The 13,162-nt window shown below is 42.3% G+C and overlaps 1 protein-coding gene across 5 annotated transcripts in view; it reads right to left on the bottom strand.

Annotated features, from left to right (window-relative positions):
• Positions 1-2,959: 2,959 nt before the first annotated feature.
• The window catches only part of LRFN2 (leucine rich repeat and fibronectin type III domain containing 2), a 246,604-nt gene continuing 236,401 nt past the window's right edge, over positions 2,960-13,162 (bottom strand). For 3 of the 5 annotated variants that reach the window (XM_053382945.1, XM_053382946.1, XM_053382947.1), the window contains one exon: positions 2,960-4,498. In XM_053382945.1, the coding sequence (XP_053238920.1) occupies positions 3,577-4,498 (922 nt within the window). In that variant the 3' untranslated portion in view covers positions 2,960-3,576. The remainder of the gene's footprint in view (positions 4,499-13,162) is intronic. The other 2 variants (XM_053382948.1, XM_053382949.1) reach the window with 2 other exon arrangements.

Genomic DNA, 13,162 nt, shown 5'->3' on the forward strand with positions numbered 1-13,162 from the left:
ACTGCCTGGTATGAAAATATTCCGGTGCTGTTCGTCTTAGAGAAGATAACTCAGCCTCTTCATAAATTATAAATTGATGACTTATAAAATACACTAACCCCAGTGGGAAATAATCATTTCTTTCTGCAAAAGGGATTGTTAGAGGGAGCCATTTTGCACGCAGAGGCATGGAAAACAGTTAGGAAAACAGCAGCGCATGAATAATTTCAGTAAATGCGGTTAATCTAAACAAACAAATAGCAACATTTAGTAAGTGTTCAGAAGAAAGTAACTATTAAGGATTGGCTCCCTGGGAGTCAAAAAAGAGCTGACTGTATAACTGGGTATCAGATACTGTAGTAGTCTCCTGCGAAATGAATAATTGATGTAGGGCTAAAAACCACTACCACTGTATAATCCTATGCAACAATTTATACAATTAAAGACAATTGCTGTGATTGCATTTTCTCCTTATGATTATGGAATTATAGGCTGATAGGATGCAATTTCATTTTATTACAATTACACCCCCCCCACACACACACTAGAAAACATAATCACAGATTGATATAGATACACTAAGCAGGGAGGCAATTGTCCGAAGAATAGTAAGGGACATTTGGACAGGGAGGTTTGTAGCAGTATCTATACACACAGCAGCCTGTGTAGTTGATATGTGGTTAATTTTCAATTGAGTGTCCAGATTTGGGGAGTCTGTGGAGTGGGGGACAGCCCATTAGAAGTTTGTTGAATGGAATGTATGGGGTTGTCATATATATGAAAGGTCATCATAATAGCACCCATGGGTTACAAGTGTGCCCAGCCTGTACATCCTATGGCACCCGTGAAACGTCTCGGGAAATATCCTCTCAAAAATACACAATATGTGAGATACTCTTCAGTCCCTGTTTGCACTGGCTCAGTCTCCCCCTGCATTGAACACTCTCCCCATTTAAGCCATAGGAAGTAGTGGTCCCTCCACCGCCCACAACCACCCTTAACAATTGTCATTTATATGTCACTGAAGTAGACCTCAAAAGGGGAACACATCTGGCAACTCACATTTTTGCTCACTGTGTTTGTTAGTGACACTATGAATTTGGGGGAGTGCTGGGAAGTTCAGGTGCCTAGCCAATGACATATTGCATTTGGAGTAGAGATGATCTGTGAAATAGATAGCTCTCACTGACTTCAAGAAAAGTCATGATCTTTTCATCATCTTTATGTTACAACCATGGAAAGGAACATTGTTCTATGTTGCTGTTCTTTTCCTTTTAACCACAAGAGGTAACCAGTGGATCAAAAGTAGCAGCTCTTGTGATCTACAAGTAATCTCATGATTGACAGTAGGTAAGGTAAAGGGAAAGGACCCCTGGATGATTAAGTTCAGTCCAATTTGACTATGGGGTGTGGCACTCATTTCCGCTTTCAGTCCGAGGAAGCCGACAATTGTCTGCAGACAGCAAGCATGACTAAACTGCTTCTGGTGCACAGAATACGGTGACGAGTGCCAGGGCACACATAAATGACCTTTACCTTACCACCACATTGGTACCTATTTATCTACTTGCTCTGGTGTGCTTTCAAACTGTTAGGTGGGCAGGAGCTGGGACAAAGCAACGGGAGCTCACCCCATCACGCAGATTCAAACTGCCAACCTTACCATCAGCAACCCCAGTAGGCTTAGTGGTTTAGACCACAGGTATGTATGTATGTATTATTATTATTATTATTATTATTATTATTATTATTATTATTATTCCACTTGCAAGAAATATTGTTGGTTGAGTGTTCAGAACAGGTCATCAAAATAAATGAACGAAAGAAGAGAGGCTGATTTTTCCCAATAAGTTTTTTTACTGTACATTTTGTAGCAAAAGAGGGAGAGAAAAAAGAAAATATTTTGTTCACAGGGATGTCATTTTCTAAAACTTCAAATAGGAAACATGACGAATAACAAGATCAAATACACAGCCATGTCACAATAGATCTCTGAGCTTTTCTCTCTTAAAAAAAATACATAGAGATTTGTGTATGTATGTGTGTTTCTTCTATCCTTTGCCACCCTTCTCAGCACATCCCTTCAAAATAATGTGCAATTTCAGAAATGGTTTCCAAGTGGAATGATTCCTGGGAGCAAATAAATACAGAAAAATATATCTGAATTAAAGGCCGGTTGCTCTCGCTGCCATAAGTACTGCGAATTTCACAGTTGTCATGGTTTAGTGAAGTTGCACATGCATATCCTCAGCAATCCCAGGTCTTGCAGCAATGTGCCTGCAAATGCATCTGGTGATTAGTTTGCAAGCCACAACAGTTGATCTCAAAAGAGCATGGATCTTGGCATGAGACAAGGGCTTGTGAAAGTGGTGAGGGGCAAGGGAAGCAGCACCAAAACGATTAAACATGGGACACCACCTATTCTGCAAAGCATCTTGTTTTCCATGGCTTATTGGAAACATCCCCCTAATCAAACATTTCACTGCACAATATGCCTAGAGATCTCAAGTTCTCGTGCTCTTGTTTTGATTGACATTGCTACATGCCATTTGGTGGCACCGAGCACGCAAGAACGGTGCTTGCTTGCTTTCTGGAAAGGGTATGCAAGTCTACATTGTTCGTGCTCAGCTGAATAGAGGGAAACTGCCTAACCTTAGCTGGAAGTGATTTATGAAGAGATAATCAAAAGAGTTTCATTTCCCCCCACCCTTTGATTATGAAAACCGGCTTCCTCTTTACCTCCCTCCTCTCAGACATCAAACTCCCTCAGACAGTTGACCAAATTATCTGCAGCCTCCTTATACACTGACAAACAAAGGATCATGAAGGGAATGGATAAAGGGGGAATCTAAAAAAATATTAACTCCTAGATTTCTTTTCCCCACCCTAGGATATAAAGATCAGAAGAGGAAAACAAGTGTGCAGTTCACTAGGTGACTGGTCTTCCTTAATTTAGTGCAGGAAAGAAAAGCAATAAAAATAAACAGCAGAGACCTTTTTATTATTTCTGGGAGGAAAGAGATAAAAAAAAATCCTCAGCCAAACCATGGCAAGAAAATTTCCACGTGTTGCTGATTCCATTATGAGATTAAGCCGAGAAGATGGTTTGCACGCATGCTCTTTTTCTCCAGATGCTGTCTTGATGAAGGTCCTTGGACAACCATAGTGGCAGCTGGGCTTATCCTCAGGTCATCTTTATATCCATGGGAGTCTCCTTTTTAGAAAAAAGAAGAGGGAAGGAATTCCTCTCTGAATGAAACATATGCCGCTTAACCTGTTTTTAATCCTCATTTAAGCTTTTTTGACAGTTCACCAGGAATGCACCCGTGATTTCCTTGAGACATTCACACAAACATAATGAATGTGTTGGATACATTTCATCAGCTTCTCTCTCTCTCTCACTCTCTCTCTCTCTCACACACACACCTATTAACATTTCATAACCTCTCTTATCCAACTTGATTATCTGACCGATATACGGCTGTGTGCGCGCACATGTGTTGTGTGTTTCTCCCATCACGTTTATGGCCTTTTTAACAATCATGGACTTCTGTTATGCTTGGAGGGATTCAGAATGGAACGGAGGGCCACTCTTATTTACACTGTGCTTTCCATCACCCACTCCGAGCTCCCATAAGTTCCCCTCGCCCCTGTCAGCTCACTGTCGTCATACTGCAAAAGCATGCCGTTCACTGACAGACTGCGTTTTGTCCAAATGTTTGTGATCTTTTTGGGGTAGTTGCAACACTGAGAGGTGGAAAAGTCTCCCATGTCAAAAGAATGGCTACGCTTAGTTTTACCCTCCAGTGGCAACATGAGGAGGCTACGGAATTTGGACTCATGCTGGCCCAGCAGTGGCTCCTTGTCTGAGTGATGGGCCACTGTTGAAGTTCTGGAGTCTATTGTGTCCTCCTTTTTCTGACACTTCAGTTCCAGGGAGGCAAAGGCTCCCATGAGCCGATCAATGTTGTTGTGCTTTGACCTCGATGGGGGCCTCCACTTACTGGACAATGTGCCCTGCTCACTTTGGAGGCTGTAGCCATCGCAGTCGCGACTATTCACAGAGCTAGAAGAAGAGGAGATGCTGCTGTGTGCAGACTCACAGTTAAACTCCATGAGCTCGTTCCTTACCACCACTTTGGGGTTGACTTGGGGCAGGACCCCATTCTGAACAGGCTGGGATCCATTAGTTTGTGAATAGACATTGCTAACGTTAGCCATCTTCCCCGGGGCATTGTTGCAAACCTTGTACCGGACCATGAGTACGACGATGAACACCAACAGAGTTGCCACGATGATGCCTCCGATGATCAGGATCATTGTTCCCCCCAGGAACTGGCTGTGCATGGACTGGCACTGGGGATAGTCCTCTTTGGTGTAGAACTGGGCACAGCCCACAATGTTGGTAGCGGTGAGCGTCGTGGCGGTGTCATCCCACATGGCCAGAACACAAAGATCGTAGCCTGTCCCAGACACCAGGTTGTTCACCACAAAAGCCTTGTTTGTAGCAGGGATCATCCTTTAAGGGAAAGAAAACAGCAACATTAGTTTAAAATGTGATGGGAAAGTAGTATGAGTGCGGTGGGTGGGGCCAAAGCACTTGACAGCAGCAGAAGGAAATATCTAAATCTTAGTTTATTTCCTCAAATGCCTGTCAAAAGACATTTAGCTGTTCATCTCTGAATATGTTTCCTCTACCAAGTCTGTCATCACACTCTTTTTCCTCCCTCCCTCCTTACAGTAGAACACATATTATCCAAAATCCTGAAATACTGGATGATATTCACAGCCTCTGGTGTCCCTGCACTCCTTCATTCCTTTCCTTACTCTGACCTTCAAGGTCACTAGTATCCTTGAATGGTGCATGGGGGCCTAGCCATTCCAACATTACTGCTGGGATTAAATCCATGTTAACACACATTATAAATCAGGAAAGTGGTTTTCATTTATTAACCTAGCAATAGAAACTCAACAAGGGGCAATTGCTTTGGTTTAAAGACATGACTGAGTCACTGAGTTATAATCCTGTAAGCATCCAAGATCTAACTACCTAGCTCTCCTTTTCTTGTTAATTTGGCTGAAAGGACAAAGGTGTTAAAATGGGACAAGAAAAAGACTACTTCTTTTGTATACAATATATATACTGTGTGCACACACACAAACACAAAACAAAAACAAAACAAAACCCACAACCCCATGCTGATCAAGGAATAAGAAAAGCAGAGTATTGTTTCTAACTGGATATGGATCCAGCTGACATAGGCAGCTTACATAATAAGTGTTGAATCAGCAAGTTCTTCTTAGGAAACTGTCATTTCTAGAGCTCTGCCTTTGTGACAGCATAGGCTGTAGCCTGAACTGTGAGTGGGAAGTGAGACAAGTCAATCAGCCAAACCAAACCCCCCTCCTTGTTATGTTTGCTGCTGTCACCATGTGGACATCTTTATTTTTCTCTGACTTCTTCCACTAAACAGCCCTTTAACATTCCAGACTTTAACCGTCTTCACCTACTCCTTGTATTGCATAGAATAGCAAGGCACTTAAGTGTGGCCACAAACCTATTTTTTACAAAACCAATTGTACTTTTAGTTAAAGTTTAAGAAAGGCAAGACAGTAAGCAGTTTTTGAGGGGGGGAAACTTCTTTAAAAAGTAATTTTATGATTGGAGTAGCTGTTCAAGTAGAAGCAAATAAAAAAATAACTAGAGATAAACACATCCAGTATGTTTTTTTCTAGAAAAATAGGTGCCGGTACTCACCATAAAGTTGTTACAGTAATTGCTACACTTTTTAACAACAACAAAAAAGAGGTGTCAGTGCTGGGTATCCTTGAGTAGCCCCTGAAAAAAAGCACTGATATATCTATCAGATACAGTGGTGCCTCGCAAGACGAAATTAATCCGTTCCGCGAGTCTCTTCGTCTTGCAGTTTTTTCGTCTTGCGAAGCGCGGCTTAGTGGCTTAGCAGCTATTAGCAGCTTAGCGGCTTAGCGGCTATTAACGGCTTAGCGGCTTTAAGAAAAAGGAAACAAACTCGCAAGAACTCGCAAGACGTTTCGTCTTGCAAAGCAAGCCCATAGGGAAATTCATCTTGCGGAACGACTCAAAAAACGGAAAACCCTTTCGTCTAGCGAGTTTTTCCGTCTTGCAAGGCATTCGTCTTGCGGGGCACCACTGAACTGTTTCCCCAACCAATACTTATCAACTTTCACCCATTGATTCAATTTCTGGGTCCCTTTGTGGGTTTTTTTCCCTGGCTCCTTTTTTCCAATTCCCGACTCTGCTGCCTCTCACTTTACACTGTTCAAGCTCTCTGTTTGGGCCTCTTTACTCTCTTGTAGCTCTTCCACTCCAGCTCTTTGAATCTCAGTGTTCATAACCTTCTAACAAACTACAGTGGTACCTAGGGTTAAGTACTTAATTCATTCCGGAGGTCCGTACTTAACCTGAAACTGTTCTTAACCTGAAGCACCACTTTAGCTAATGGGGCCTCTTGCTGCTGCCGCGCCGCCGGAGCACGATTTCTGTTCTCATCCTGAAGCAAAGTTCTTAACCTGAAGCACTATTTCTGGGTTAGCAGAGTCTGTAACCTGAAGCATATGTAACCTGAAGCAAATGTAACCCGAGGTACCACTGTATCCTCCTTTATAGCTTGACTCCCGCTCTCAACCTTTTATCCAATCAGAAGGAGAGTAGAGTCTTAGTTGAGATTCTATTTCCCATCTAGGAATGTAAGAAACAAACAAACAGTCAGGAATAAATAGTAGCTGCCTACAATCTGACCCCTGTCTGAAATCCTGACCCACTGTCAGCCTGCATAGACTAGGTATCAACCATTTTAGACCCAGGACCTACTTATAAACTAAACATGTATTTGAAGACCCATTTCTTAATCTTCTGCCATATATTTGCACAGTGGTACTGCTCCTGTTTATGTTTTCTGAGGAGCAAAAAAGAGGACACATTTGCCAACCTCTGCTTTTAACTATGGATCGCTATGACGACTCTCATTTTGCATACCCATGAAAAAGAGGACATGTCCTGGAATAAGAGGACATATGGCAACCCTACGTCCTGTTGCAATTCACCTTGGATCAGGCCATGACCCACTAGTGGGTTCTGGCCCACCTATTGAACGCCAGTGGTGTAGACCAGGGTTTCCCAAACTTGGGTCTCCAGCTGCTGTTGGACTACAACTCCCATCATGCTTAGCTAGCAGAGCCAGTGCTCAGGGATCATGGGAATTTTAGTCCAAAAACAGCTAGTGACCCAAGTTTGGAAAACCCTGGTGTAGACAATATTGAAGTAGATAGACCAATGCTCTGCTTCAGTATAAGGCAGCTTCCAATTTTTCCTAGTAGGCAATGTGGCCCATACAGATACAAACTTAGAACTGTAGAATAACAGGAGATTCTGTTTAACACAGGCAGCTTAATAAGTACAGTAGATTTCTGAAGTCTACATGGGTCTCCTGTCAATGTAGCGCTGCATATTAAGAATAACTCAGAGTGGAAATAAGAACAAGATAAAGCTCTCTCCTCCCCACTGTCCCTATTGTTCCTCATTCACAGCAACAAAATCTGTGGAATGAGGGCATATTCACAAATTGCATTTTAAACTAAAGATTGGTTCTTCAGCATGCTATATATAGAAACAGTTCCTCAAGTATTAGTTGCTACCCATACTTTTCAGTTACAAGATATTAGCAAAACTTTCCAGCACAGAAATTATGATAGAACTGTTGGAAGTGTTCCTTCATAGCCAATGAGCCTTATTTCCATCTGGTTGGGAGAAAAGCAATGACAACCTAGACAGCATTTTAAAATGCAGAGACATCACCTTGCCAACAAAGGCCCATATAGTTAAAGCTATGGTTTTCCCAGTAGTGATGTATGGAAGTGAGAGCTGGACCATAGAGAAGGCTGATCGCTGAAGAATTGATGCTTTTGAATTATGGTGCTGGAGGAGACTCTTGAGAGTCCCATGGACTGCAAGAAGATCAAACCAACCCATTCTTAAGGAAATCAGCCCTGAGTGCTCACTGGAAGGACAGATCCTGAAGCTGAGGCTCCAATACTTTGGCCACCTCATGAGAAGAGAAGATTTCCTGTAAAAGACCCTGATGTTGGGAAAGATGGAGGGCACAAGGAGAAGGGGACAACAGAGGACAAGATGGTTGGACAGTGTTCTCGAGGCTACCAGCATGAGTTTGACCAAACTGCAGGAGGCAGTGGAAGACAGGAGTGCCTGGCGTGCTCTGGTCCATGGGGTCACGAAGAGTCGGACACGACTAAACGACTGAACAACAACACAATACATTGCATTCTAGGGTCTTTGAAGAGAAAGAAATCTGCATAATGGAGTTAGACAGCAATAAGGAGGAAGCCCACAGTCATGGAGCAAAAGTTAAAAGTGGTGGAAGTACTTTTATTTAGGATGGACCTTTATTTAGACCCCAACCACAACTTACATTTGGCTTCACCAAAAGTTTCCTGGGAAATGTAGTTTGTTAAGGGTGCTTAACGTACTACAAAAAGATGTAACTGCTCCCTAATATCACTCTCCATACTCAAAGTGGCCAATGTAACACCAATTTTGGAAAAGGAACCTAGAAGCGCTCCTAAAAATGATGGGCTGGCAAGCTTAATGTCTGTCCTGGGAAAAATGGTGGACTTGACACCAAGACTACCTTCACTGTACTCTTTTTGTTATCTGCTTAAAACAGTCACCCCCAAACTCGGTCCTTCAGATGTTTTGGGACTACAATTCCCATCATCCCTGACCACTGGTCCTGTTAGCTAGGGATGGTGGGAGTTGTAGTCCCAAAAAATTTGGAGGGCCGAGTTTGGGGATGCCTGGCTTAAAACACTTTTGTTTAGACAAGCATAGCCAGGTATGCAGAAATTACATGTGTTTTCTTCCTTTTTAACTCCTGTTGGGTTTAATCGTAAAATAATTTCAATATTTTATTTTAGGTTTTAAACTACTTAGATGTTTTCTTACAATCATGCAATATATATGTGTGTGTGTGTGTGTGTGAGAGAGAGAGAGAGAGAGAGAGAGAGCTTGTTAATAAATAAATAAATAAATAAATAAATAAATAAATAAATAAATTCACATCATTTCTTTTCTTCCCCATGGAAAAATAAAATTAATGAATATTTTCTCTCTCTCTACTGGTGACTGAAGGGTTCATTCACACTTCAGGATTAAGCAAGCAGCAGCTCCATCTCCTTACCTTAGCTGAAGTGTGAAACTAGTTGCTTAGGATTAATCGTACTTTAATCCTTTTTTAAAATTCGCACCACCTTCATCTGAGATATGAATTAGCCACTCCTTATAAGCCGTGCTGAATTCTTTGAGGACTTCTCTGCCTTTGCTGGTCCCATTTGATTACAAAGCAGAAAGCTAGAGGTGGTGTTTCACATAATATTCTGTGTTTATATTCCATGGAGTTGCCACAACAGACGTCTTGAAACTGTATGAGGTTTCTTTATTCTCTCTCCCCTGTACCCACATTCTAAACTAGGGTGGGGGAACCTTAAGCTTCTCTCTCTGGACTTCAAGATGGAAGAAGGCACCCATTTCCTTTCCCTCCCTCAGGTGCAGCACCATATCCATTCAGTTATTCTTCTCCCAACAAAAACTATGCCATTTGTCTTGTTGTCAGCTGTAGCAGAATTTTGCATAATGAATGAATGATGTCATTATATTACTCCTCAAAGTTCATTTTGGTGCAGAGGAAATATACTGGAAATGTGGGATGGGGGACACACACACACTGTTTATTGCATGGAGACAAAATAGCAAATATCTACCGCATTTGCAGTGTTGTTTTCCAGTCTGAACATGAGACAAAAAAATGCTAACGTAGGTCATTTCTGTCCCTGGTTCCATTTTCAACAGAATTATCTGACATCCCTGCTGCCCAGGCCACTTACATCTCTCTCCAAGCCATATCCCTTACTAGTCCTGCTCTGCACTGCCTTTTCCCAAACTGGGATGTGTCCTTGAATTGCCATCATGCTCTTGATGCCTGGATACAGAATGGGAAGATGTGTTTGTGTATAAACCTCTGACTCCTGCATGGCTGAAATGCAATCAACCATACAAAGGTAAAAACCCAGCCAATTGTTTCGCTCACCTTTGCCTCTGGCTCTCTCACCAATGGTATGCAGCCCCCAAAAGCTCTCCATCAAGGAATGTGGTCTTTGGACTGAAGGTTCCCCACCACCATCCTAAATCAAACCCTACCCAAACTGCTTTTCTCCCTTGCAGATGGTTGGACTAAATGATCCTTGGAGCCCCTTCCAATTACATGATTCTACTTTTCTTTATAGGGACACGGGTGGTGCTGTGGGTTAAACCACATAGCCTAGGACTTGCCAATCAGAAGGTTGGTGGTTTGAATCCCCATACGGGGTGAGCTCCCATTGCTCGGTCCCTGCTCCTGCCAACCTAGCAGTTTGAAAGCACGTCAAAGTGCAAGTAGATAAATAGGTACCGCTCTGGTGGAAAGGTAAACGGCGTTTCCGTGCGCTGCTCTGTTTCACTAGAAGCGGCTTAGTCATGCTGGCCACATGACCCGGAAGCTGTACGCTGGCTCTCTCAGCCAATAAAGCGAGATGAGCACCGCAACCCCAGAGTCGGTCACGAATGGGGTCCATTTACCTACTTTTCTTTAACCCCTTCATGGATCACTGCCTTGTTGTGGCGAAGGGATCTGAATAACTCCAGGAAGCTCTGAGCTATGCCGTGCAGGGCCACCCAAGACGGACAGGTCATAGCCGAGAGTTTAGACTAAATGTGATCCACCTGGAGAAGGAACTGGCAAACCACTCCAGTATTTTGCCAAGAAAACTCCATGGACATAAAAAAGGAGAAGCTTTGAGAAGAAACTGAGTGTTTCCAAGGTTCACGGGGTCACGGAAAGTCACACATGACTAAGACGACTAAACAACAACAACAACTTTTCTTTAAAAGCCACCACTGATTTCACCCCATTCCCCTTGCCTTTACTTTCTGCAGCACTCCCTGTGAATACTTAATGTCAAAGTGAATTCATTTTTACTCCAACAATAAAGTTTGGTAAATACTATGATTGGCTGCCTAGTTTTCCTGCACCAAGTGGGCCCAGCTGATACCAATCTTTAATCACAAGCCAATCACATAACCTTATCTTAGAAAGCTGTTGCAAGCATCCAGCATACTCATGCAATTACAGCTGCTTGCATGAGTGGTCTAGTCAGGTGAGTAATACATCGTTGGAGGAGGCCAGTCATGGAATTGATAGCTTCTTCCATGCTTAGAAATAACAACAACAACAACAACAACAACAACAACAACAACAACAACAACAACAACAACTTATACTCCACCCATCTGGTCTGGCCTCCCCAGCCACTCTGTGCAGGGGAGTTTTCTAATAAAGGAGCAAAAGTCATCATCTTTCCCAATAAAGAGATTACTAGCACTAACTATTAAGTGCATGTGCATGCTGGCTACATAAATATTAGCAGTGCCTCTCTTAGCTGCTCGGGATAAATGCAAAAGAAGAGCACAGTGCCATGATCTCTGCAATAAAGCACCACAAGAATTGCTAGGTCTAACTTGCAGCGAAATATTGTTCTTCAGTGACACCACATTTGTTCTTAGTGATTGGTGAATTTCCCCAAAGAACTTAAATATGTGGAAGCATAAACAAGTAAGCTTGTTAATGAGCTGTTCCCTTTCCACTGCTCTTTCTCAATGAGGCATTATTTTATGCAGCAAAGGCACAATCCAGTTATTGCTTTTTGCGGCTATTTCATTTGTGTGCTAGGTGTTGCCCAGAAGTGATGTGATCACCCGCCTCAGAGGATTTATATGGCAGAGATGGCAACAGTAAGCTGAACTCAGGGATGAAGGAATAATAATGACAGGGAAGGGGAAGAGATCAGCGGCAGTAGATGGAATTGAGAAGAGGATCCTGTTGTGGTCTATGGCTTCAAGAAAGAAGCAGCTTTAGAGAGGCATTTTTTTTTAGAGGAGACAAAAATGTGTAATGTGACTGAAAGTGATAGAAACCTGCTTGTATTATTTATACTATTATGAAATCAGCTCTGCTATTTTTTTTGTCACTTTACTTAACACAAAGTGCAAAACTACAAGAATATTTGTGTCAGGGGAATGGAATGCATAGCTACTACCAACTGGGCAAATGGTCTATTGACTTGGGATGCTTATCCAAATAGGCCTCTGATCCAAATAAGCATATCACTGCAGAACTGAGGTATAGCATCCATAGCTGGATGTGAATCTAAGGGCTGGGCTAGATGTGTTATAAAAAGTATTACTTGCTGCTGCTGCTGCTGCTGATGTTGTTGCTGATATGTGTGTGTTTTAAAGGCATCGTGGGGGTGATTTTCATCATGACTGCCATGTGCAAGGATGGTATTTAACCCTTTCTTCTTCTGCTACAATCCCAATGACCCTTGACACTGCACCAGTTATTAACCCAGGGAGGAAAGCGTCTATTGGTGCCAGTGAAAGCTGTGGTGCAGCAATTTTCATCAAAAGCACAGTGGGGGTGGAAAGAGTTAACTCCCTCTGGAAACATGCCACGTTCCTGACCATAATTACGCCATACCTGCAAGGGTGTTTTATATATATATAAAAAGGATACCGTAGCAAGTGTAGCATCACATCTAATCTGGTTTAAAATGTGCATATGAATGCCATTCCTGGACAATGTGATACTTCCAAAAGGCTGTATACCATAATACAAGGGGCATTGGCCAATTTGGCTCAAGAGGGGGTATTTGTTCCCACCCTTGTAATCAGAATTTTGGTGAGGAAATGGCTATGAACAGGCATGAAAAGTGGATGCAAGATTTGGAGGTGAAAACTCAATCCAATAAAGATTTATAAAATTCCGAGATACATGCAGAAATGTGGAGAACTGAGTTTAAAATTGGAATATTGAGAAACTGAGCAAGAACGACTCTAAGAGATTGATTCATCCCTTTCCTAAATGGACCCAGTTTATTTGCTTGAGCAAATAAACATGACAGCCATTGTTTCTTTTAATTGCAAATCCAGACATACCAAGAATCTTAGAGTTAAACCTGTACACCTGCCTTCCTGAATCTAAGAATATGGGAGTGTAGTTGTGGCATCGTCAAGTTCAGCGGTCAGTGTGAATTC

Source organism: Podarcis raffonei, chromosome 3 (genome assembly GCF_027172205.1).
Source record: "Podarcis raffonei isolate rPodRaf1 chromosome 3, rPodRaf1.pri, whole genome shotgun sequence".
Lineage (NCBI taxonomy): Eukaryota > Metazoa > Chordata > Lepidosauria > Squamata > Lacertidae > Podarcis > Podarcis raffonei.